The sequence below is a fragment of the Vidua chalybeata genome, chromosome 21 (genome assembly GCF_026979565.1).
Source record: "Vidua chalybeata isolate OUT-0048 chromosome 21, bVidCha1 merged haplotype, whole genome shotgun sequence".
Classification (NCBI taxonomy): domain Eukaryota; kingdom Metazoa; phylum Chordata; class Aves; order Passeriformes; family Viduidae; genus Vidua; species Vidua chalybeata.
In genome coordinates, this window is record NC_071550.1 from 3,595,061 (window position 1) to 3,620,721 (window position 25,661).

Genomic DNA, 25,661 nt, shown 5'->3' on the forward strand with positions numbered 1-25,661 from the left:
ATTACTCTTTCTGCAAGTAGATTGGTTTCATATGGATGCTTCCAATTTCTCCTGCACATGCAAAATGTTCCTAAACCTCTTTTTCTTTTTTGGTGCTCCACATGTTTTGCTCTGACCTCCCAGCTCCCTTTTGGAGCCAAGAGGAAATGGGAGCCCAAAGGTATGTGAAAATCTGTAATATTTTCTGCTTACATCCCAGGCCTTGATCAAAAGGGATTAAATTTAATGCAGATTAAAGCCAGCTTCTTGGAAGCAGGTTTGGATATCCGTGTTTTGCATCTGACTAGCTGGTTTTTTCCATCTGTTTCAACAAATCCAATCAATACTGGGGGAAAGGGGGGGGATGTTTTTGCAGGAGAGCCTTTCCTTGCAGCGTGCTGGGAGCCCTTGGAAGTCCCCTAGTCTGGAAATCACTTGGAATACCTCGAGGTGGAGCTGATGAAAGGGCTGGGCTGGCAGCTTTCAATTTAGAGTCTGGCCATGGAGTGATAAACCCACAAAATTTGGACATTAAAGCCCATCTTGTCCCACCCCCTGCCATGAGCAGGGTCACCTTCCACTAGTCCAGGTTGCCCCAAGCCTCCTTCAGCAATTCCAGGGATGGGGCAGCCACAGCTTTTCTGGGTGACCTGTGCCAGTCCAGGGCACAATTTCAGGAGTGAGGACAGCCCAGGTGACAGCTGTGAGCAGAGCCATGCTCCTGCCTCACCTTCTACCACCAGGAATTGATGTGAGCTGCTCTTTTTTGTGCTCTGCCTCAGCAGTTTTTTACTTTGGGTGCCTCTGACAGGGGCTTTTCCCTGGAGAAGTTTGTTAGAGTGGCTCTTTTTGAGTCACAAGATGAGGGTTTTGCTTGAGTGCCTGACTTTGGGCACCCTGAGTTCTGGGCTGAGGTCAGAGAAGGTCCTGGAGCCCTTTAGCACGAGGAGGGGATGAGGTTGTAGTTGTGGAGCAGCTGACCCACAATTTGGGGAGGAAACTGAATTAAATCTGGCTTAATTCAAACGTTTAGCAGGAGCAGCTGATTTCTGGACAAGGTTTAGCCTTAGCCCTGTGGCATAACACAAATCTTGGGGCCATTTTTGGGGTTGTCTGTTCATCCTATCCTTTTGCATCAGTGCTGTAGGGTCAGGAGTTGTCTGCAGGACCCTTTCCCCTCAATATTCCTGGTTGTTACATCCATGGAAAGCACAGATAGGATAATTATGGATATGATCATTATAACCACCCTGCTTAGCATGGGGTGAGCTCTGAGCCTTTTCTAGGCTCTCCAAAGCCTGCAGAGATGCATCCAGAGCATCATGGCCAGGGTTTGGACCACCTGGAAGCACGGAGGCACGATGAATTCTGCTCTGAGTAGCTGGAATGATGCTGCTGGTGTTCCCTTCCCCGTGCTCCCACACCTGGGCACGAGGTGTCCTTGTGGCAGCTCAGGGTTTGCACACAGCCTGTGTAAACCCATTTACCAGCATTTGAAGCTGTTGGGTGGTTTTAAGGATTTTTTTTTTTTTTTTTTTTTTGCCTTTTTCCCCCCTTCCTGCCCCTCTTTCCGGGCCAAGTGCCCAGCACAGCTTGGTGGCTTTCAGCAGGGACTCGGCGAGGTCAGAGCTGTCAGCGCCCACGTCCTGCCACGTGTTTCACACCTTCCCACGCTCCAGCTCCCTCCTCTGCTGCTCAGCACTCGGCATCCTTCCAGGTTCATTAGGGAACCGCTAATTAGGGGCAGAGGAAGGAGCTGGACAGAGCAGAGGGGCTGTGTTGGGGTGTGGAGTGAGAAGCTCTGCCTGGCGCTCACCTGAGCGTCTGCTCCAGGCACCTGAGCCAAGCTGCAAGCCAAGCCAGTTTGTTTGTGGATTTCCCCCCTCTAATTTCCAGGGAAAAGGCCAGTTCCCCGGCCTCATTACCTTCCTTTCCCAAAGGACAAGCTCCTTTTGTAACCATCACAAAGCCATGCAAACGAGCCCTCTCCAGTCACACGCTGGATTTTTTTTCTTAAGGGGCAATTTTGTAATATCTTTAATCCGGAGGGAGCACACCCAGCACCCATGGGTGCTGCTGAGCTCTCCCCAAGGGCTGAGCTCCCACTATTCCAGAGCCATCAAATCAATCTCTGTGCCCTGTTCAGCTGGAGGCTCTTTCCCAGCTCATCTCTCTTGGCTTTGGTGTTGGCTCTCTTTAGAAACCGCTGGGTTTCCCCCCCTGAGGCTTTTAAAGTCCCATCAAAGGCAGCTCCTCGCTCCAGTCGCTGCTATCACATAGAGATAATAAAAGTCCTGAACGAGGCAGTGGCTCAGCAGCCGTGGTGGAGGAGAGAGCCCATTAAGGAGCAGAATAACTCTTTATTGCTGTTGTTAGAGGAACTCGGCAGCACAAAGCAGGCACTGGAGTTTCAGGGCATTAATTCCTGCGTTTGGAGCTGTGTGGGGAGTGGTTTGTGGCTCTTTCTCCTTTGCCTCTTCTCTTCTTGCCTTTGGATCTCCTCCGTGTCCTGGGAGAGTGAGGGACCTGCCCTGCCAGGGGTGTTTGCTGTGGGGAGGGGACAGAGGAGCACGGACACCTCTGACACGCGGAATCGGGGTTTAGGGACAAAGCCAAAGATGTGTGACAGTGTTCCCTTCCTTCCCCAGCTGGTCTGTGACGGCAAAAGACAAATTGGTGTCTTAAATATGGGAGATGGGGAGTGTGCATCTGGGTAACTTATGATGGTGTGACAGAGTGCAGAGATTTTCTAGCAGTAGCCATAAATTCACCCGAATTGTTCTTTTCTCCTCCTTGTAAGGGAACAGTGCTGGTTTTGCAGTGACTGCTCACTCTTGAAAGGCTTCATGATTTTGGACATGATGCCAGCCCCAAAGAGCCCAAAATAATCCTGTTAAAATCCTTCATGAATCCTGTTCCCACTGGAAATCAGCAGTGCCTTTGCCCAGTGATTTAATATTTGCATCCCCAGCACATAATGTGGCCAAATCACGGGTTTAATGCAAAATAGGGATGGTTTAATAACGTTGTTTCTAAAAACCCATTCAAACACATGGTGTGGCTTAAAGCAGCACTTTCCAGCTAATGGGCTTCACCACCCTGTGGGGCTGGGGAAGAGGAGGAGCTGCCAGAGCTCTGGGACCAGCAACAAAGCAAATGGAAGTGGCAGTGAAGGATCCTTGGTGTTTGTTGGAGGAGGGAAGAGGCTTTGCCATGCCCAGACTTCCCCATCTGTTGCGTGGTCCTTGCAGTGAATAGAGGGACAGAAGCCTGGACGTACCATCACAGGAGAACTTCCCTGGCTTTGATTTGAAATCCTTATCGAGCATGTATCAGCCCAAATCCGCTCAGCTGGCTCCTCTCCAGAAGCTGGATGCCAGCAAACACCACGCCTGGCATGAGTGGGAATGGGAGGAGAAGCTGTGGCATCCCTGGGCAGGCGAAGTGGAGCCACTGGGGAAATCACCCAGGCAGGCACTGGAAAGGCTCAAACCCATTGTCCAAACCAGTTATTACTGAGCAGCCTCATCCTCAGCAGGCAGCTGGGTGGATGTGGTCTGCTTCGAGGGGATGGGTGTAGGAAAATCCATCTGACTGGATCCTTTCATGGGGCTGTGCCCACCCTTGGCATCCCAGGAAAACATCACACCATGGCTGATTTCCTCAGGGCTGATGCTCTTCTCAGCTTGCATCAGGAGATGGTGAATTAAGGAATTCCCCAGTAAATTCCTGGGATGCAGCAGCAGCAGTCCTGGCTGCTCTGTGTCCAGGGAAAAGGGCTGGCTTGGGGTTAATGCCTCAGGTTTAGCTTTTATATTTTCAGATTCTGTGTTGCTTTAGTGTGTAATTCTGAGCTTCATATGAGGAGATGGTGAGCTCTCTGCACAGAGCAGGGAGACAAAACAATTCCTGCTCCAGCTGGGGACCAAGGACAAATGATCCAAATCTCAGGCCCAAGAGCACAAACAACGTGGAATGAAGAGAGAAAAACAAGAAAAAAAGCCCAAGAAAAACTTCATGGGCTAAAGCTGGAACTGGACAGTGAACTCCAGTATGCAAATGGAGCAGAACTGATCACAGTGAGAGCCCCGTGAGCAGTTGTGCATTTTGGGACCATTTTGATTCATCTTGGGTGCAGCCCTGGCTGGGCTCTTGTGCTGCCCAAGGTGGATCCAGTGAGGCCTTTGAATAAATCCCTGCTTTATTCTTTAACTCCACCTAGCCTCTGTTCTGGGTCAGCCTTCCCAAGGCATCAGGTCTTGCAGGTTTATGGCCCAGGCAAGAACATGAATGACTGATCCCACAAAGTGCAGAACTCGGTGCCTTTTAAACTTGAAGTCACATGCAGGGCCCTCATGCCTCACTTTGTGGTGCAGTTGTTTTGCAGCAATGATCTCTCTGGTCAGCAAATGCTCAGCTGGGTGGTAGGATTGAACTCATGCCCATAAATACAAGGCACACTGGAATTTTTCAGGAATGTGAAGGGCATCCCTCACTTGTCATGGCAAAACCACCAGAAATTTCCCCTTTGCAGGTCACTGGTAGAGAAAAGTGTCTGTGCATCACCTGCGTTTGGTACCTTTATATTCCTATTTATATTCCTGCCATCTTATTGTCAGTGGGATGTTATATATAGCTTTTATGGTAATTTTGTGTGCTGAATGCAGTTTCCAGGGAGGAAATTGCATTGAGAAATGGGTGAAGAAGTAATAATAATAGCAATAATCTGCATAAGCCCCTGTTGTTAAAACCCACAGCCCTACATCTCCTGGAAGAAAAATGCACAGATAAGAGAACAGTTTTCCAAACAACATCTTCAAATTACTTGGAAGGTGACTTTTGGCAAGAGATGGAGTGGCAGGACAAGGGGAGATGGCTTTAAACTGACAGAGATTTGGGTTAGATGGATATTGGGAAGGAATTCTTGGCTGTGAGGGTGGTGAGGCCTTGGCAAAGTTGCTCAGAGAAGCTGTGGCTGCCCCATCCCTGAAGTGTTCAGGGGCAGGTTGGAATATCTGTTTTAGGTGTTTTGGTCTGTCCTGGTATTGCAGAAGCAGGGAAAAGCCTCAGCTGGGATCAGGGACCCTCCTGCTGCCGTGTGGGTGTGGAACAGATCCTGACCTAACAGCAGAGGCAGAAGTCAGGCCTGCTTTGCCTGCAAATAAGAAGCTGTTTTACAGGGGAAAATAACACACGGTTTAGCAAGCACTGAAGGGCTGAGTTACTTTTAAAAATGTTGTTTAATCCTGTTGAAATTGAGAGGATTCTTTATCCTTAAACTCTTCCCTGGCTGGGGGCTGGGATCTGTGAGGAGCTGGCCTTGCACTTGGCTTGTCTTGCTCTTAGGAGATGTAGTTGGGAAAAATATTCCTGATATTGGGACAGTCCTTCCAGAGGTGCTTCAAGGAGGTTTTTTGTGTCTGATCCCTCACATTGGGTGGCTTGGCTTTCTCACCTGAGAGTGGATTTGGGATCAGTGGATTTGGGATCCTCATTTGGCTGTGCTGGCTCCTCACCTTCTCACCTGAGTGTGGATTTGGGATCTGTGGATTTGGGATCCTCATTTGGCTGTGCTGGCTCCTCACCTTCTCACCTGAGTGTGGATTTGGGATCTGTGGATTTGGGATCCTCACTGGGCTGTGCTGGCTCCTCACTGGAACCCGTGCCCAGGCTTTGATGTGTCAGGATGAGCAGAGCTTGGGGCTGTTCAGCAAAGAACAAAGGGAACCTTGGTGAGGAGAACAGGGAGTTTTTCTCCTAAATTTCCCTGGAAGTCAAACCCCGCGGTGGCACTGTCTGATTCATAAACTGGATTTTTACTTCAGAAGGCTAAAAATAGAGCATGGAAGACTCATTCAGTCAGTCTGGGTCTTCCCTGGTACTATTTTAAGCTCCCTGGAGCAGGGCTGGGGGTGCCAGTGGAATTTCCAGTCTCAGTGCTCTGTCTGGGCTGGGTGTTCCAGGTACCACTCGTGGTGTTTTGTGCTCTGATGAGCCCTGGAGCCTTTCAGGGGTGTGCTGTTCCCTGTTTTCCACGTGGAAATCACCCACTAAACACCAAACTGTGGCAGTTTTTTTGGTTGCTGCCCTGGCTTTGGCTCCACATGTGGGTCGCCAGCAGCTGACAGCCAGGCTGGAATTCATGGCACGTGAAAAATGGGCGGGATGAGGGTTGCAAAAGTGTGGAGGAAAAGGATGGTCTGAGCTGAGGCTCTCATTGGTGTCCTGGGATAAAAATGTGGAAGGCACAGAGGCTCTGAGTTCATCCCAGGAGGAAATCCAGAGATGTGGTCCCAGGGGAGCATCCCAAAGTAAAATTCCTGAATAAAGGGGCCTGAGGGGTCCCTGTGGCTGGGTTGGGTGCAGGGCAGCTCCAGGCAGCAGCAGCCCCCAGGGGTTGGGTTTGTACACCTGGAGCCCACTCAAGAAGCCCTTTATCCATGTCCCATCCCAGGAGGGATGGGAAACCAGTCCAACAATAACAGATTTGTTTTTATCACTCCAGCTTTGAAACGGTGAATGTGAGCAAGGGTAAAACACAGCTTAAATCTACCTCAAACCCATTCTTTGTTCCTCTTCATTGAAAATTCCCCATAGCAATTAAAACTTCCATCAAAAATGGGAGTTCTTCTGAAAAACCTGGTGGTTTTATTGCTTCTGATTGCAATGCTGATGAGAATATTTTGGTGTTGAATCACTCCTGGCTGTTTTCTGCCAGAAAAGGGCGATGGTCTGCACTCACCTCTGACAAACTGATGATGCATCTTTATTGAATTGCAAGAAGTCAGAGCTGTTCAGTCTTGGCAGGTTCGCCTCAATAAGATAATTTTGTGTGAGGAGAGACACGAAAGGAGTTGTAATCCTTTTGTAATAAAACACAAATCACGAGGGTTTTCTCAATGCTTCTTAGTGTTGCATAAAACCTGTCAGGGCAGGTCTGGGCTCATTAAATGAGTGTGGGGATGGAATTTCCTCGGATGAAGCTGTTCAAGAATATCTTGAGGGTTAAATGTCTTTTGTGCTCAGTGGTGGAACCTAAGGCAGGGTTTGCACTGGCAGTGTCCTCCCAGCCCTGATGGTGACACTGTGACACTGAGGGGGGGACTGGAGCTCATCCATTCCAGTGGGGTCCAGCTCCAAGCACCAGGCTGGGGGTCCCTGGGCTCCCACCAAAACTTCCTGTGTCCTCAGTAAGCACACCAGCCTCTTTTTCTCTCATTTCCAGGTGATCTCTGCAGTATCCAGGCTCTCCTTCCACAGTATTGCTCAAACCAAAGGAATTAGGTAAGATCCTTTTCATATGATGCTTTAAAATAACATCTCTCTCTCTCCCTCTCCATATTCCTTGTATTTAATCACATGAGACCCTTTAGAAGCTGCACATAATGGGGTTAAACAGACACCAAGGGTAGGTAGGAATAGTTTCAGATGAAATAAGTGAAAATATGAGGAATTGCGTGCCCTGTTCGTGCTGGGGAGCGCAGCAGGGTGAGCTTTGGTGTCTCTAGCTGGAGGTTCTGCTCAACTCCACGAGGGATCCCAGGAAAGCCAGCAAAGCCCAGGAGCTGTCATCACCCCACTGTCCCCACTGTCCCCTGCCCTCGTGCAGGACAGCCCAGGGACCTTTCTGCCCTCAACGACTGGGAAATGTCCCCCTGGTGAGGCTGCAGGAGTGCCCCCGGGCTGTGCTGCCTGCTCCTCCTCTGAGGGAGCAGTGGAGAAGGAATTAAAAGCAGCAGACAGCCCCTATTAAGCAGAGCTGTTATCCTGCTCTTTGTTCAGCTCCCTGCAAAATTGCTCTGCAATTGCTTTCCTTGTTAGAGTGCATTTGTATTATTAATCTGGGAACATCTCATTAGGACCATGGCTATAACAGGGATGAGTTTGCAGCCTAAATTACCTTTTCTCATTTTTTTTTTTTGGGAGGGAGTGTGTGTGTTTTCACCCCCCAGCTACAGAACACATTTGATTTTCTCCACAGCTTGTGTCCTGCTGCTCTTCTGGGTGGGGATCTGTTGTGCATCCCAAGGATACACAGCCAGGATGAAGGGATGGACAGGATCCCTGCCCCACTCCCAGCCCTGTCACCCACCCCCAGCACCCCCTGCCACGATTCCCACTGTTGGAACATATTTTCCCTGCCTTGTCTGCGCTGAGATTGCTGGAGGGGAACAGCTTTTCACGTGTAAAACCAGCTCAGAGCCTCCCCATCTGTTAAACACAGATCCCAGCAGGGCTGGGGGGAGAGGCAGGGCCGAGGGTTTGAGGGAGAAAGAAGTGCTGTAAGTTCAGGACTGTTTGTTGTGATGATAGCCCTGAATCCGGGAGGAGCCTGCAGTGATTTTTGTTTGAAGGGAAAAGAACATCCAAGGGCTTTGGAGGCCGGGAGCAGTGGGGGATTCACAAACTGCAGTGCCTTGGCAAGGGCTGGGTTTGGGTCTTGGGGCATCACTGGGAGGGTTCCAGGTGTCACCCCTGGCAAAGCCTTTCCCAAGGCAGGGAGGGAGGTGCTGGATGCAGCTCAGAGGATGAAGGAGCTGCCATCCCCTGGGAAGGCTGTGGCTGAGCCCCTGATGGTTGTGCTGAGGGCTGGGCATAGCTGGGATGCAGAGACAAGGGAGGCTTTGCTATTCTGGTGGGTATGTGGCTTTTTCTCGTTCATTTTACAACTGGCATTTACAGTTCCCACTAAAATCCTTTATCTTGGAAGCCTTTGGCACCATAATTACACAAGAATAGCACAGAGCTTAGTGAGCCTTTGCTTCTAACCCTGTTTTCCTGTGTATTAACCCTGTTTCTCCTCCAGCTCTGCAGGAATGGAAAATGCTGTCACTCCTTTAGCTGGAAAATAGAACAGACTAGAAATGAATTCTATAATTCCAGGAAAATACCCTCCTGGGAGTGTTCCCTCCCATCTCACTGTCCCCTGCAGCCACAGAGCCATGGCTTTGTCCACTGCTGCATCTTCTTCCCTTAAAATTAGGTGATTTCTTGCTGCACCATCACAAACCCCTCAATGACAGAAACTAATCTCGAATGAATGAATCTGAATTAATCTAATCTTGTGGGAACCAGCAGCAGCTCTGGCTCCCTGAAGGGACTGCTCACATCAGCCACCACTGCCCCTCAGCTCGTTGGGTCCATCCTCCTCCCTCTCCCAGTGAAGATGCTTCCCTTGGCAGTGGGAAAAATCTTGTTGGCTTAGGCACAGTGCTTAAAACCATGGTAAATACAGTGAAATTAGGATGCTGGGTGGATTGAATGGTCTTCAGCCCCACAGCATGAATGTGGCTCTGCTCCAATCCCTATTTTAGGGTCTGAGAATCAGGATCACGCAAATTAAGAGTGAAATAAATCCCAAAGCCTGTTACTTGTCCTTGAATAAGTTTCATGGCGTGGAGAAAAATAAAAATCAATCTTGTGTGCTGTTCAGTGAAAAAAAGAAATCACTCTTTCTGTCTTAATAATTTCTGGCTAGAGGAGCCTTGGCAGAGGAGCCCTGTTTCCCAGAGTACTGCAGATAGCTATCAGGGCAGCTCTGTGGAGATGACAGAGTGTTTCTTCCAAGAAACAAGCAGCAAAAACAGGGCAAAAACTCGATCCTGAATGCAGTGTTTTATTTGCAATGTGCCTAATGTGCAGCAGCTGTAGCTACAGCCCTGCTGTGACCATCCTCTGCCTGCCTTGTCCCCATCCCAGAGCTGCTTCCACAAATCCTGCAGGAAGCAGGCTCTGTGCTGATGGGATGGGAACTTTTTGCTGGGGTTTTGATCCCTCTGTTGTCCCAGAGGGTTGTACACAGGGACAAAGAGCAGACCCTCCTGGCTCAGGAGAGGAGATTTATTTGTTATTGGTTGTCATCCTTCCCTCCATCTCTTTGGAGGACTGTCAGCACTTCCAGGGAGAAGTTCCACTGTGCTCCATCCCTGAACAAGGAGCCTTTATTATCCAGCTAGGATTTTCCACTGCAGCCCTAATTCCATTACCCCATTCCCACGCTGACTGGCACTTCCCAGCCAGCCTGGAGGATTCTGTAGCAGTGTGCTTTTTGCACAGGGATGTCGTGCAAAGCTTCTCCTGGGCTTTGGAGCAAGACTTTTCATTCCCTTCCCGAGTTTTCATTCCCTTCCCAAGTTTTCATTCCCTTCCCGAGCTTTCATTCCAAGTTTTCTTGAGCAAACTCAGCTCTCTGGAGGACAACAAGGCTTCTTGTTGCAGGTCCCAATAAAGCAGGATTATAATTATTTTCTTAAAGCTTTTTTTCCCCTGTTTTCCCTTAAGACTTTCCTGCCAGAGCCACGACTGTTCCCTGCTGCCTGTGGCATATCCTGGCGTCCTTGGGCTCCGTCATCCACCTCGTGCTCTGGGGGCTGAAAGTGAGCTCTGAGCAGAGGAGGGGGCACGTGTTTATTCATCTCCCTGAGATCTGTGTTTTTCCTGGAAGCAGAGTTCTGCAAGCAAAGCAGGAGGTTCAGGAATATTGGCTCGTGCTGCCTGCATGCATTTTTAATGTGTGCACAGCAAAGCCCAGCCGAGAACGGGAAGGGGTTTGCATCTTCAGAGGCCTTTATGGAGGCCCTAAATCTGAGTGAATCCTTTCTGTATGAGCTGAACCTCTCAGTGACTGTCCTCAGAAGGCACCACACTTAATAAAAGACAGTTAGAAACATTTGCAGATGGGCAGGAGGGTGAATCCTGGTTGTCAGAGGAGGTTTTCTCTCACAGGAGCAGTGGCGATGCTTTGGCTGGGCCGTGGAGGGAAGGACACAGGGATGAATTTTCCCCCTCCTGGGGCCAAGGCAGGACCCCTTTGTGTGAGTTGGAAGACAAAGTGACCAGTCCAGATCCAGTGGGAGGGGCTGTCAGGGCTGGGTTGCCCATGGGCACCCTGTGGAGTGGCCATCTTGGCCATCCTGTCTCTGGTTTTTTGGAACAGGTTGCCCAGAAGTGAATGCTCCATCCCTGGAAGTGTTCCAGGCCAGGCTGGATGGGGCTCTGAGCAACCTGGGAGAGTGGAAGCTGGATTAGGGAGATTGGAATGAGAAGATCTTTATGGTCCCTCTTCCAAACCATTCCAGGAGTGTTTGACTTTTCCCATCTCCACAGTGCAGACAGAGAGGGGAGAGGAGAAAAGCTCAGCACTGGGATTAGCCCAGGCCAGAGCCACCTCCAGGCAGCCAGGTGAGTACCAGCATCCTGCCTGCAGTGAGGATTGACCCAGAGGAGGGTCCCCTGCCTGCTGCCAGCCTCATCCCTGCCCCCCTTTGCCCAGGTAAAGCATCAAACGGGCTGAAATGAGGATTCAGCATTGTCAGCCCTGGAGTTTCTGCACTTAACAGCTTGCCAATAATATCAGGATGTGTGTGGGGGGAAAGGGAGGAGGGATGGGAAGGGAGAGGCAGAGCAGCATTCCTGGCAGGAGGTGCCCAGGCAGGGGAGGAGCAGGGGGCACAGGGAGCTGGACCTGCAGCCCCTGCCCTGCACAGCTTGGCCTGTCTGTGATCCCAGCGTGTGCCACGGGGAGATCAGGAACTTCCTCGGTGATTCAGCCTCCAGTTTGAAATGAAACCTGGAGTTTTGTCCAGGTTTCATGACTTGAATCCCTTTCCCCATCTGACTGAGCCCCACTGTGGTGTGGGGTGACCCTGCTGCTTGCAGTGGGGCTGACCCTGTAAAAAGGGCTTTGTGACCCTGATGTCTTGAGAAGGCTGGACTAGAACAGAGGCTGGGCAGAGCTAAAGAATAAAGTAGGGATTTATTAGGAGGCCTCAATGGATCCACCTTGGGCAGCACAAGAGCCCAGCCAGGGCTACACCCCAGATGAACCAAAATGGTCACAAAATGCTCGACCGCTCACGGGGGCTCTCACTTGATAAGTTCTGCTCCATTTACATACTGGAGTTAATTATCCAATTACAGTTTTATACCATGAAGTCCCATCCTTCTTGTCTTCTCTCTTCATTCCATGTTGTTTGTGCTCTTGGGCCTGAGATTTGGATCATTTGTCCTTGGTGCCCAGCTGGAGGAGAAATTGTTTTGTCTTCCTGCTCTGTGCAGAGAGCTCAGCATCCCCTCATATGAAGCTCAGAATTAAACACTAAAGCAACACAGAATCTGAAAAATAGAAAAGCAAAAACTTATGGCATCAATCCCACCAGCAAGCCCCACTTCTTGCAGATGTGGTGGCACAAACTGGAGCTGATCAGGATGTTCCCCTCACTGTCCTGAAGGAGAGAAGGGAGATAGGGGAAGATCTTTCATGGCATTTGCAAGGATTCTCCAGCTGCTGGAGGCTTCCTGCAGATCAGATTTGGTCTCTGCTCCCCCTGTCCCTGGGGATGGGAGGCAGATCCAGCTGGGTGTGAAAATGGCAAGCAATTAAAGGCACTAACAATTAAGTCCTCAAGTGTCTTCTGATGAGGAGGTTGTTAGGGCACCTCTTCTCCTGAAGGTTGGTTTTACAAGGCGTGTTTTATTCCCTGCCAACGGCTCTCTGGAATTGCACTCTGCCCATTATTCCTTTACTGCCGTTGTGTTTTCCTTGTACACACTTTAAGTGTTGCTGTAAAATGGATGGAGAAGGCTGTGGGAGGATCTGTGTCTGGAAATAGGTGCAGTTGCTGTTTTTGCAGAGCTCTCCTGGAACTGGGACCAGTCTTGGAACTGGTCACCAGCACAAACTCAGAGAAGCTCAGCACAAACGCCACAAGCAGGAGCTCAGGTGGAAATTGTTTCTTGTTTCACCAAACCTTTAGGAGTCACCATAAAGCTCCTCCATTTGTTGATAAGCAGAATCCTTGGCTGAAAAGCAGCTCCTTTCCCACTATAAAAAAACCATTCTTAACAGATTTTTTTTTTTTGGCAAGTTTGTATCCTCACAGAGGGCCTGAAAAAAAATATCCCTGACATGTTTTCCTGCACGGCTGCTTTGTAGGCTGGGGGGATGCTGAGGTCACCCCACAAGCATCTGCTCACAAAGCAAAGGCAGCTTCTCTGCCCCCCTCCCCAGCAGCAGCTTTGCTGAATGAACACACAGCTCTGATGAGCTCAGCTCTGCTGCCTGGGCTCAGCTGGGGCTTGCTGGGCTTTGGGGTCACCTGCTGTGTCACTGGTGCTTCCCTCAGGCTCCTCCTGTGTCACTGCCCGCCCTGTGGGACCTTTCCAGCACCTCTGATTGTCTTCCCAAAATGCAGCTGGTGCTCCAAGGATGCTCCAAGGATGGAGAAGGGCTCCAGGCTGAGCTGGTCTAAAATAGGGGACCTGGGAGGTTCCCAGCACTGGGGGATGGGGACAGTGCCATGGGCTGTGCCTGGAGAGGGGCACGTGGATGCTCTGGGACAGCCCAGGTCACTCTGCACCTCACTGGGGAAGGGATTCCTGGTGGCCCTCAGGATGGGCTGTTTGGAGCTGGTTTTGCTGCACAGTTGGGCCCCTCTTGGCTGGGATGTGCTGGTGCTGGAATCAGGCAGAAAGGTCCATTTTGGTAATTATTTATTTTTATTGGCACACGTTTCATAGGATGGCAGCTGCTCAGGTACAGCAGAAAAACCCAGAGTGCTGAAAGATCTCCTTGTACTGCTTTGCTGCAAGTGAAAAATGGGGATTTTGGGATTTGTGTTTTCACCAGGTGTTTTCCAGTGTGAGGCAGTGGATGTTGTTGGATGGGATGCATCCCAGGTCTTCAGTGGGTCAGTCATTCCCTAGTGGTTGGTTGTGCTGTTACCCCACAAGGTTTGGATCTTTTTTTTCCCCATTTATTTTCAAGAAAGACATTTCTGGATTCCCCTTTTGATTTTATCCATCTGTTCTCATCAGTGTGGAGCTGAAGTGAAGAGAAAAATCATCTCTCTTGAGCGAGGCATTGGTACACGAGGGGTTTTTAAAAATGCGATAATGTGTTGAAACATAAAATGATACGAGCTGTTATTTTCTTGTCTTCTCATCTCCAGCAATGCTCAGTTCAGACTGGAGCTGAGGATAAAGCAGGGCCTGCAGCTCACCCTTGGGTGCTGACACTGCGCCGAGTGCTCTCCTGCAAAATCATCTCCATCATCATCTTTGTGTTAGCTGGTGATGCAACTCGCCCTTTCCCTGCTGAATTTCCATCAGAATTAATCTTGCAAGAATTTCTGCGAGTTCCAGACCACAAATAAAAGCAAACTGTAATTTTTCAGAGGACGTGTCGAAAATTTGGCGCCCCGTGAGGTGCTTCTTTCCAGAGATGAGTAATGTAACAGAAAAGTGTGATTTTAATTAAATTCAGCAGCTTTCGGTATGCTCTGATGGGTCTTGTTCTGCACTGGGAGAATTGATTCTATTCTGCTTGATATAAATGGATTTTGGGGGCATTGATAGGGTGGTTTTACCTCGCAGCACTTGACCAAGATCATTGCCTGATGCTGTCTCAGAGATGGGAATCTTGGAGGTGCTGCCTGGGTGGAGGGCAGGGCTGCAGAGGCAGCTCCAGGTCACCCTTGGCTGGTGCCTGGTCAGCTCACAGCCACCTCTTGGTGAATTAATGCTGCTTTAATCTGCCTAATTCCAGGAAGCCAATCAGGGAAGCATTTTCAGTGGTGTGTAAAAGTCTTGGAAAAACACCTGCTTTTCTTTGGGCAGCTCCAGGAGTGCTCAGGGTGGCGGGCCCAGGGTTCCAGAGCTGACAGGAATGGGGTGATCCCCAGTGACTCGTCCTCCTGGAGAAAAAGAGGAGGAAAAAAAGAAAAGGGGAAGGTTGGAGCTGCCAAAATGATGTGCTGGGAACAACCAAAGTCTGAAATTTTGGGATTGAAGCAGCATTAAACCTCAGCAGTGGGACAGAAGGACTTTTCTGGAAGCATGGGAGCTTGTGGGACTGAGAACCCCACTCCCAAACTCCCATGGAAACACAGCCCGAAGCCTAAAATGTTGCTGAAATCAGTGTCCTGTGGGATTTCTGTGCATTGCCATGATTGCTTCCTTCAAAACAGGGGTGTCAGGGGGGCTGTACACCCCACCAGAGGAGCTGGAAATCCTGCAGGGTGTAATTTCAGACTGTAGGCTCCACACCATGGAAATACTTTTCTGCCAGGTGGATTCAGCACAGCCCCATCCATCCCAGCAGAGCTGCAGGAGCTCCTTTGCACCAGCTTGAGGCTCTGGTCCTTCCCATTAGGGAAGAAATCCCTCGCAGAAGGGACAGCAGATGGGAGCAGCTCAGGTTTCCCGGGTGCCACACACTCCACCTGCTCTTTAAAACACTCAAGTGTTATCCCTGGACTTAGGAAAACAGGGGGAGATTATCCTGCTGGGGCTGGGAGGGTGGAAACCCCCTCCAGAAAGGATAAATCACCTCCTTTACACTCCTCAGGGTGTTTGCACAAGTCAGGAAAACTTCCTTGCGGATCTGTGTGACAAACCTCAAGTGGGAACAGCTCCCTGGGATGGAGTGCCCTGAGTGGGAGATTTCCTCCCTCTCTTCTTCTTACCAAGCTTGCTGTTCCCAGGGCTGGTGTTTGACCCCAAGAAATCAGAGTGGAGTGTGGAAAAATGGTAAATAAACCATGCTGGGTCCTCCTTGCTGTGTCCCACCCGGATTTGAGGCCAAGGTGCTGCTGTACAAAATGAGCAGACTGAAGCTGCCTCATCCCTGACCCTCTGCTCTCTGCAGAGGTGAAGAGCTGCCTTCAATTGCTAGGACAAGGCAGCCAGATGCTGAAATATGCTCATAAATAAATAACCCCTCCTGTTTATTGCTGTTAGAATTGCAGCCTACCTGGCTCTTCCCGTTAAATAATTCAGAGGAAAGAGCAGCCAGGCAGTGCTGAGAGATTCCCTGTGCAGGGATGGATGGTGAGAATGTGGTGTGGGAGGGATCATGGGGCAACCTGAGAGCAAGGGAGGGTTTTTCTTGCATGAGGTGCCTCGTGAAATATTAATTGATTGTCTCCGTGGGTGATGTGCTGTGGCTGTGGCTGGCTCTGCCTGTGTCCCATCTGCAGGGAGCTCTGTGAGAGCCACAAAGTGACCAAAATGTTTTGTAAGATCAAGGGGGTGCTTTGCATCAACATGTGCTGCAAGTCCTGCCCTCCAGAGGAGCAGCTCACTGCAAACTCCAGAACAAATTGCTTGGTCTTTTCTTCCCTTTTCAGCTCTAAACAAACACATCAGATCGATCCCACTTCCCTTCCCTCCTTTGATGTCTGGAAGTGATGCTGTGCAGTGCTCTGGGGTTTGTCTGTGCAGGAGTCTACTTTGGGAGCTTTATTATCTCTTAAGAGCCTGTTCCAGCACTGTTTGATGGCACTGGGGGCTTTTGCTTTTCATCTGAGTGGGGTGAGGCTCACAGCAGCCCTGGCACGGGCTGGGAGGATGAATGGCTCAGCAGGTGGTTTTGCATGGTGGTGGAGTGAAAAAAGCTGGTGCTTAGCTCAAGATATGAAATAAGAGACGTTTTCAAATTAATTTTAATAAACTGGGATCTCTGCAGACCTGCTGGGTTTCAGTGGACTCAAAGCATTCCCAGCTCTACTGTGCTCCTACATAAGAAGTTGCAATGTGCCTGGAGGTCTTTGACAATTTCCCAGGGAATCCAGAGCTTTTAGATCTTTTGACTGACAACATTTTTACTCATTTTACCAAAAAAGACGACACAGAGATTGGTCCCAAAGCAGGTGTTTGCTGTTGGAGAGCTCATGGCTGGGGAAGGTGCAGCACCTTCACCCACCTGGTTGGAGATGCTGCTCCCTGCATGGCTGGGGCCAAGGGCAGGATATGTGGGAAGGTTCTCAGTGAAAACCCTGTGCTGGTGAGAAATACAGCCTTAAAAGTTCTCCTAGTTGGCTTTTCTTTGTGTTGCCTTAATGGGGATCTGGTGGGGTGGGAGTGAGAGCAGAGCTCTCCTCCCCCAGTCTGTCCTTACCACATCAAATCTGTTTTTTCAGCCAGCTCAGGTGTGTTAAGTGGCAAAAAAAGAACCTAAATGGATGTATAAGGAAGCTTAAGTCAAAATTAGGGAGATATTTCAAATAGTGGCTGTTGGTAGAGCTAAATTAAATTGTGTTGCTGCATTTAGAACTCCTGGGGAAGAACAAGGGATGAACAAAGGAAAAACCCAAGGCTTTGTCCAAAAAGCTGCCCTTCAGCTCCAGATTTTGGATGGTCCATTTAGTAATCCTCACCCTGGTGTGACTTCTTCCTCTAATTGCGTTCTGGGAGTCCTTACTTAGCCATTAGCTGCCACTGCAGGGACACAGGTTATTAATTCCTCCCCTGCCTTGACTTTCACTCTGGGTGTTCACCAGTGGTCAAGGTGAAGCTGGGAGGGCCAGGGGAGCTGCATCCCCATGAAACTCTGATTAGAAAATACTTTTCTCCCTTTTCTGCCTCCTTGTCTTACATGGGGGGTTGTATCACAGGAGCCAATTACACCTCAAGCCCAGATTTATGGCTGGGGATGTGTCCATGTGATTTTAATATTCTTTATGGCTCTTTTACTCCTTTCTCTCTGGCGTGGCAAGCACTGGGGAAGGAAATACTCAGAGATTAAGACCAGAAGATGCACCTAAAAGAAAGGAGGTCATGCCTTGTGGTGGATTTCTTCTTATTGTTGTTGTAACAAATGATATTTAAACAGAAGTCACCTCTGAGTTGTGCCTCCTTGCCAGAGCTTTGCATCCCTTGCCTTCCTCCCTCCCATGCTGCCATGGTTGGGCACACCTTGGGTGCTCCTTGTTGCAGAGCAGGGCAGCTGTGATGGCTGGGATTGTTCTGCTCCGTGGCTGGGGTCAGCACAGCTCTTTCCCCTCCTGGACTTGCCACCTGGTCAGAGTTTTAATTGAATGTGCTGCAGGTCTCAGCACTATTTCAAACTGCTTGGTCTGGAGCTGCTCACCTAAGGAAGGCTGGGGTGGAGCAGGGGGGAGAAAGCAAATTAATGCCAGTGAAAGGATCCAAAAATAGCAAATTCGGGGGCTAACCAGGCCACGTATTAAATCTTTCAGGAGAGGCAATCTATCATGGGCAGGGAGGGAAGAGGAGGAAATTGCTCTTGAGGGCAGTTAGAGGTTCACATGTGGCCAGCTTTGCTCCTCCACAGCATCAGTGTCCCATCCCTGTGGTTCACAGCCTGGGGAGCCCCACCTGCCTTTCCAGGATGCCCAGGAGGGATGGGCAGAGCTGCCCTGCTGCCACCCCTCCATGTCCCTGTGCTGTCCCTGTGCAAGGCTGGCTGTGCCCATGGATATGCTCCAGCCCCAGCAGAGCCACAGCCCAGCCTGGCTCTGTGCCAGCAATAATATGTGGGGTTTAATTAAAACAGTATTTTTCATCTCCCTCATGCATTATTTGGTTATTGCTTCAGAATGAGCCAAGGAATTCTTGTATTCCCCCCACTCCCTCCCTTGCTCCTTTAATCTGCTTTCTCCCCTCCTTTCTTTCTGCCCTTTGGTGTCCTTTCCCTCATCTCCAGGGGCTTAACTTTCTTCAGCTGTCACAAACTTGTTAAGATGAGGAAGCCTGGGGTTCATAAGGACTCATTCATGCCCCTGGGATTGCTGGGAGGTGCCAGTGGGAAGCAGCACAGGGTGCCCAGCCCTGCCTGGCCGAGCAGGGAAGGAGCTCACAGGTAGAAAGGCTGGAGGAGAAGGTGTTTCTCCATCCCAGCAAATCCAACACCAGGCTGGAATTAAGATTCCTGAGTTGTTTGTGCAGCACCAGCTCAGCAGGAAGGGCTCAGCCACAGGGGCTCTGAGGTGCTGTGCTGCCTGCTGCTCATTTTGGTGCTGCCCTGTGTGCTCAGCCAGCCTCCCCACCTGCGTTCTCGCCCTGCCCTGCCAGCTCTGCCCTCGGGGAGCAGCAGAGCTGGTGTCACTCTGGGACAAAAATGGCTTTGCAGTGAATATTCTGTGCTGCTCAGCAGGATGCTCAGGGCTGGGCTGTGTTCAGGGGCTCTGCTGTGAGGGGTGAGGCACCAATATAACCCTGTCATTCCTTCCCTTCCCAGGCCCTTCCCTTCGGAGGAGACCACGGAAAATGACGATGACGTGTACCGGAGCCTGGAGGAGCTGGCAGAGTGAGTGGCCTCACCTTCTCCTGGGAGGGAGGGAAAGGTTGCCGTGGGTTTCCAGCAAAGGCAGATAAAGTTTGACAGCAGGGCTGGGAGAGCCAGGATGGCTGCTTTGATCCTTTGGCCAGGAGATTTTTGTGCTCTGACAAAAGTCCATCTTTTTCTGGTGTAAAGCCCTGGGAGATGTCACTTTTCATCAGGTTGAGTTGATGAGTGGCTTGCTGGGGGGTGAAAGGGGCCAAGCCCAGGGGATCCCCAACTCCTCCTAAATGCCAAAACCCTGGGACATAATTCATCCTCTGAGGTGATCCAAGCCCGCTCTGGGAGCAAGGTACTTCTTTCTCCCCCCATGGCATTTTTTGGGTGCTGGCACATGGAGCTGCATCCCCCATGTGTGGTTTTGGACCACACCAGCTGGCCCTGGGGGCAATCAGAGAATAGTTTGGGTTGAAAAGGACCTTGAAGACCATTTCATTCCACCCCTTTGCAATGGGCAGGGACACTTCTCACTATCCCAGGTGGCTCCAAGCCCCATCCAAGCTGGCTTTGGACACTTCCAGGGCTGTGGCAGCCACATCCTCTCCTGCTTGCCCTTGGTGGGATGTGGGGTGATGCTGCTGCTGTCTCTTGTCTGTGTTTATCTGTTTTTTCTGCCTGTGGTGGTGATGTAACAGGCTTTTAAAATCAACCTTGAACTGCAGCACACACAGTGAAGTGCAGGCACTATTGGAATTCAATGGCAGCATTCCCATCAAGCCAGGGTTTTGCTCATGACATGCAGGCTGCTGCATATGGAGGGATGGACTGCATGGGTGGATATGTGGCTTTATGCAGTTAAATATTATTGTTCCACAACATAAATAATAAGACTCCTTAATCCAATGAGTTCCTTATGGCTTCAGTTATTACAAAAGTAAATCATAAATTACCAGCAGAGGGAATGGAGTACCCTGGAATTCCCTGCTTGCTGTTGGCTCCCAGCAGCTGCAGTTTAATAAAATTTTAACTAAGAAATGGATTCTTTCAAGAATAGCATTTTTTGTGCCCTCTCTCCAAAAGTTCTCAAAATCCCTTTAATATTGGGGTTTAAAATTCCTGTTTCTCACACACAGATGTGCTTTTAATTGGAGAGAGATTTGTGTGGGGACTCTGACACGAGTGGGTGGGTTTGGGGTGCTGCACTTGGTTATTTGGTGCTGGAAATGGGTCCCCAGCTTCAAGTCTGCTGGGGACAAGGTGTCCAGGTGGGAGCTTCCCAAATTGTTCCTTGTCCCTTGGACAGAGGGGCTGTGAAGCCCAGCAGATAACTTGGAGGTTTATTTCAACTGATTTCCCTGTTCTGTCCCAGATCTCCAACTTGTAACTTTCCTTGTCTTCCCATTCTCTGCAAAATCCTCTTTTTTTTACATCTTATTTAGGACTCGTGGGGGAAAGGCATGTTGAAATCAGCAGGGATTGCACAAATCCCTTCACCCAGGCCTGCCCTCCAAGCGCACGGAAACACGGCCTACGAAACGGTGTCAGAATTCACCCACAGCTGGAAAAACCCCAAAAACTCCCTGGAGAACCCCTCAGCAGGATCCTGCTGCTCCTGCTGCCTGCAGCAGAGTGCCCTTTCTCCCCTGGAGCGGGGAACTCTGACTGGAAATGTGCCAGTGGTGTGCCCAGGGCCCGTGGCACTGATGAGAAATCCCTTTCTCAGCTCCTGCCCTCTCCAAAGAGCTCCACAAGGGCAGCATTCACTGCTGGCAATGATTCAGTCCCTCCAGCATCCCTGCCCTGAATGCTGCTGATGATCCAGCAGCCTTGGGAAGATGTGGCTGCAGCCAAAATGCTTTTTTTTGGAGGCGAGGAAGTGATTTCCACAGCAGGCGGGGAAATGACCCAAGGTGTGGAGGGAGCTGCTGCAGCCCTGCCTGTAAAACCAGCAGGGATTTGTCACCTCGAGGTGCCACTCTGCTGTCCCCACAGGCCTCAGAGGGACAAGGGTGGGTGAGGAGGGACAACCCTGGTGGGCTCTGTGCCACCAGCTCACCCTGGGAGAGAGGAATCCCCCAAAGGGGAAAAAAAGCTGTGGATAAAAGCTCAGGATAAACACTGAGTTGGTTCTAACAAGGCATTTTGGGGGCTGGTAAATGAGGTTTGTTTTTTTTTTTTTTGGAGAATGTCAGAATGCTTCATTTCAACTTGAGTGGAGCAGTTTGGTGTCCCCAGGTTGAGATTTTGAATTCCTGTGCTGCAGAGCCTTTAAAAGAGGAACATATTTGAGATTTGGGGAGCAGGAGGAAGCAGCCTTTGTCCCTGTTGTCCCCATGATGCTCTGAAGAGTGAGAACCTTTATCCTGAGAACTCTCCCAGCACGGAGGAGCTGTGGGTCAAAAACCAGGGCTGGACAAGGGGTGCAGGAACAAGCTGTGTGTGCAGTCCTGGGCCAGCCACGGGGTTCTGCTGTGTTTAAAGGATTTTTAAACCTTGATGACCCCATTGTGCTTTCACCTTTGGGGTGTTGCAGGGATTAATCCCAGCTCCAGACACATCCCCAGCCAGCAGATCAAGGCACATAATTGCCTGGAAACAGCTATTTAGTTAAAAAAAAAAAAAACAAAACCCGGAACAATTGGTGATGGAAAGGGGAAGGGAAGCTAAAAGGCTATCATGGGAGCTGTGAACTTCTCAAATTCCCTGTTTCCAGCCCTCTGGCCCCTCGGTTTGCTGTGCCCTGGGCCAGATGGCAGCTTGCAGCCAGCCTGGGCAGATGGCAAGGGCTGCTTGCATTGCAAGTGCTGCCTGATGGATGCTGTGAGGAGCTGTAAAGGGACAATTGGCCTCTGCTGCCTGATTTATTCCAGCCCGCCCCATGCCAGACCCTGGAGCAGCCATCTGGGGGGAGTTTGTCCCTGAAATGAGCTGGGTTTTGCAGCAGCAGCAGTGTGTGGGTTCATCCTCTGGAGCCCCCGTGTCAGGGATTATCAGTGACCTTTGTCCCGAGGATGCTCCTGCAGGTCCCTAGGGAGGGGAGCTGCTGCTTCCCACATGGCTGTGGCTGCTGGGAGCTGATCTCAGGAGGCAATTATCCACCTTGCTGCCCTGCCAACTGCTTTTCCCTCCCCCTTTATGGCTCTTTCAGCTGCTCCAAGCCATCCTGGTACCTCTGAGTTATACTTAACATCTCACCTAATTTTTTTTTCCGCTGCCACTTGAGCTCTCTCCAGTTATTTTGTCTCATTAAATTTATGACAGTGATTAATCCTGGCCCTCTTTACAGCCCCAGAGCCTTCTTTATGATGAGCCTTCTCCACTTCATGGCACTGTCCCTCTGCAGTGGCACAATTAGGTAGAATACACAGGGCAGATTTTGGGTTATTTTTTGGCTGCTTGAAGAATTCAGTTAGGCAGAAGTTCTGTGAATGGTTTGATGTGAAACATTTAATTTGCATAACATTTACCTTTGTTTTCTCTTCTGAAGATAATTTGTTTCGAGGAGAGGAGTTGTAGTGTTGAATAAAGGACCAAGTAAGTGTTTTAGGCAAAGCAGGTCCCCACCAAACCCTGCCCCTGGAGAACTTTGTCCCACAGATCAATGTCCCCTGCTCTTGTTTTGAGCTGCAGCTCACTGGGAATTTATCCCCAACAAGTTTATTGGGATAATTGTGTATTCCCAAACTTTCCAGACTAGAAAAGGGGGGTAGGACATCTGCTAGGCCACAGTTTCTCAAGTCATGCCTCTTCTGGGCTCAGCTTCTTGCTGAAGTTTCTCCTGCTTCTCTCACTACTGTCACCAGCATTGCCCCCCTCACATCTTCCAAAATAGTGCTGTGATCAGCAGAATTTCTCAAATGCATTTAAAAAAAGTAACGAGCTCAGGAGCCAAGGTGAGATGATGAGTGAGCTGCCACTTTTCTCATTATTTTCATGTTGGACAAACCAGGCACAACAGCCCCTCAAATAAATGGCTCTGTGGTGCAGGGCACTTGAGCCAGAGTGTCTGTGAACGTGTCTGTCCCTTCTGTGTCACTTGTATTGATTTTTATTGATTTTTACATGTCCTGCTTGTGCCATTTCTGGGATCATATTGGTCACTTCTCTTAGGATCAGAACATTCCACTTGGAATGGGGAATGTAAGACCCAAGCAGAACAGAGGGGAAAAGGCTTCTGCTACTTCCATGTGAGTGTCTCCATCCAAGTCCAATCTGAGTAATTAAAACCCTGCAAGATCTCGAGTCCTCCAGCTGCACATCCTGCACTCCCTCACCCTGGAACCTAAACCTGCCAGATGTGCTGCAAATTTCGGGTTCTGCTTGACCTCTCTGACAGAACGAGGGGGTTGGCTGGAGGAACCCCTGAATGAGGGGGTTGGTTGGAGGAACTGTGTATTTATAGCTGTGAGTGCAGAGTGAGGATGAGAAGCTGGGGATTACTGGGACAGACTGGAGCCTCACAGCTGCTGGGCAGCTGCCTCAGAGACCCTGCAAATCTCCCAGCCTGGACCTGTGGTGGCTCTGAGATCTTCTGGCTCTTAACCCTGGTCATAGGGCTGGAAATTTGGGGTTGTCTTATTTTAGCTCTGTCTGTCCCCTCCTGCTCTTTTTTTTTTTTTTTTTTGCTGTTCCTAGTGGTTCTGGCTCTTTCCTCAGCATGGTTTGGACGGAGTTTTGGTGTGGTGGGTTTGTCATGAGGGTTTGTCCTTGAATTCCTGAGGCTGGTACAAACTCATCAACTTCCCACAGCAGCTTTTATGGGTGGAGAGGCTCTTCAGCAGCCCTGAAATCCCTCAGAGCTTCCCCAGTTCCCCCCAGTGTCACTGCAGAGATGAGTGCAGGGTCATTTATCAGGGCATCATGCTCTGTCTGCACCCATGGTCCCTTCCAGCCCCAACCATTCTGTGATCCTATGGATTTGTCCTTCCCTTTCCCTCACTCCAAGGCAGCATCCTGGCACCAGTCCCTCTGTTCTGGGAGCTGCTCCCTGGCACGGCTGCTGCCTGGCCGGGTGGGTGTTAGTGCACTGCCAGTGCTCAGCCAAAAGCATTGTTTTTGCCTGAAATTGCCTTAGATATGAAAAGCTTTATTCATTATCAGCTTTTCTGGCTCGGCAAGACGCTGCCAGCCCAAAGCTGGTTGCATCCATCCTAATAACAGGAATTGCAAATGCTGGCATTCCCTCTGAAGGGTGGCTAAAATCCCTTTCCTAACCCCAGAGCTGTCAATGAATCTCCTAATCCAGGCAGTAGATCATAGGCTCTGATACCCACGGGTAACTCGCAGACTCTGCTGCTTTTATTGAAGGAGTAAATTGCTTTTCTTTGTGAGGAATGAGGTGATCTGGCTTTCCTTGCTCAAGTTGTTCCGTCTGCCCGTGACACACTTGGGATGCTGAATTTATTGCCTGAATTCAGTGTGTCCTGAGGTTTCCACTGGCTAAAATCATCCCAATCCCAATTTTAAGGACAGGGAGGGTGTGTATTTTCAGCTCTGACAGGCACAGTGTGGGGACAGGTGAGGATCAATATGTGCAAAGCAGAGATGTCAGCATCCATACAGCCCTGCAGGAGCTTGGCTTCTCCTGGGCTGCTCCAGGAGAGGCTGATCCTCGTGCTTTACTGCTCTCCATAAAAACTGCCAGCCTCTGGTGTTTCTCAGAGATGCACTGAGAATGTGTTTTAATAAATAACAGACTGCTGGACCATGGTGATGTTGTAATACTGCCATGGCCGTCGGCTTTGAGGAACTCTGCTGCATCTCCCCAGAGCTCTGGAGTGGAGGTGTCTTTCTAGGTGTCCCCAGGATGTGGGAATAGTTCCTGTTTTTTTCCCCAAAACCAGAAATTGGAGCAGAGAAGGGTTTGTTCTGCTGTGGAGCACCGGGAAGGGCTGGAGCAGCGAGGCTCAGCCCCTTCATTAGAGGAATGGAGCTGTGAGGTGCTGTCAGGATGTGGCCCCACGTGGTGGGTGCAGGGTTTGTGTCCAAGGGCTGTTGGCACTTCTGTGGGCAAATCTGCTGGAGTGTCCCTTGGAGGCGTTTCTTTCCTGGTGGGAAAGGCCTTGGGGCATCCACCCTTCTCCACTCTCAGCCTGTGATTGAGCAAAACCCACCTGGCACTTGGGGACATGGCTTAGGGGTGGTGGTGCTGGGTTCTGGTTGAACCAGATGTTCTTGAAGGGTTCTCCCAACCCTGATTCTGTGAAAGCCCCTTTAGGATCACGTGCTGCTGGCTGGGTTTCTCCCAGAGTGTGCCCACCATGCTCCAGAGCTCATGGCTTCTTGGAGAGGGAGAAGAGGAGAGTTTGTCCAGGCTGGGAGCAGCAGCACCAGGCTGGGGACGGGCAGAGCCAGGCTCTGAGGCTTGGAGGTGGCACCTCCTTGTGTGGGAGAGGAGTTCCAGGTGATCCTCAGGTTGCCATCATCTCCTCTCCACGTGTCCCAGAGCAGTTCCCAAGCTCTCCAGGGATGGGGATGTTCATCCCTCACTCCAAGCAGGCTCTGCTCCAGCAGCAGCATCGCCCCAGCCCTCTCCTGGTTGTGTTCATGCCTTAGGAGGAAATGATGCCTCAGGGTTTGGCTTTTCTATTTTTCACATTCTGTGCTGCTTTAGTGTGCAGTTCTGAGCTTCATGTTAGGGGATGGTGAGCTCTGTGCACAG

General features: G+C 50.2%; 1 protein-coding gene across 5 annotated transcripts in view; it reads left to right on the top strand.

Annotated features, from left to right (window-relative positions):
* VAV2 (vav guanine nucleotide exchange factor 2) overlaps positions 1 to 25,661 on the top strand; it is a 127,779-nt gene that overhangs the window by 73,786 nt on the left and 28,332 nt on the right. For all 5 annotated transcript variants that reach the window (XM_053962201.1, XM_053962202.1, XM_053962206.1 and 2 more), the window contains exons 3-4: positions 7,205 to 7,263; positions 18,959 to 19,027. In XM_053962201.1, the coding sequence (XP_053818176.1) occupies positions 7,205 to 7,263; positions 18,959 to 19,027 (128 nt within the window). The remainder of the gene's footprint in view (positions 1 to 7,204; positions 7,264 to 18,958; positions 19,028 to 25,661) is intronic.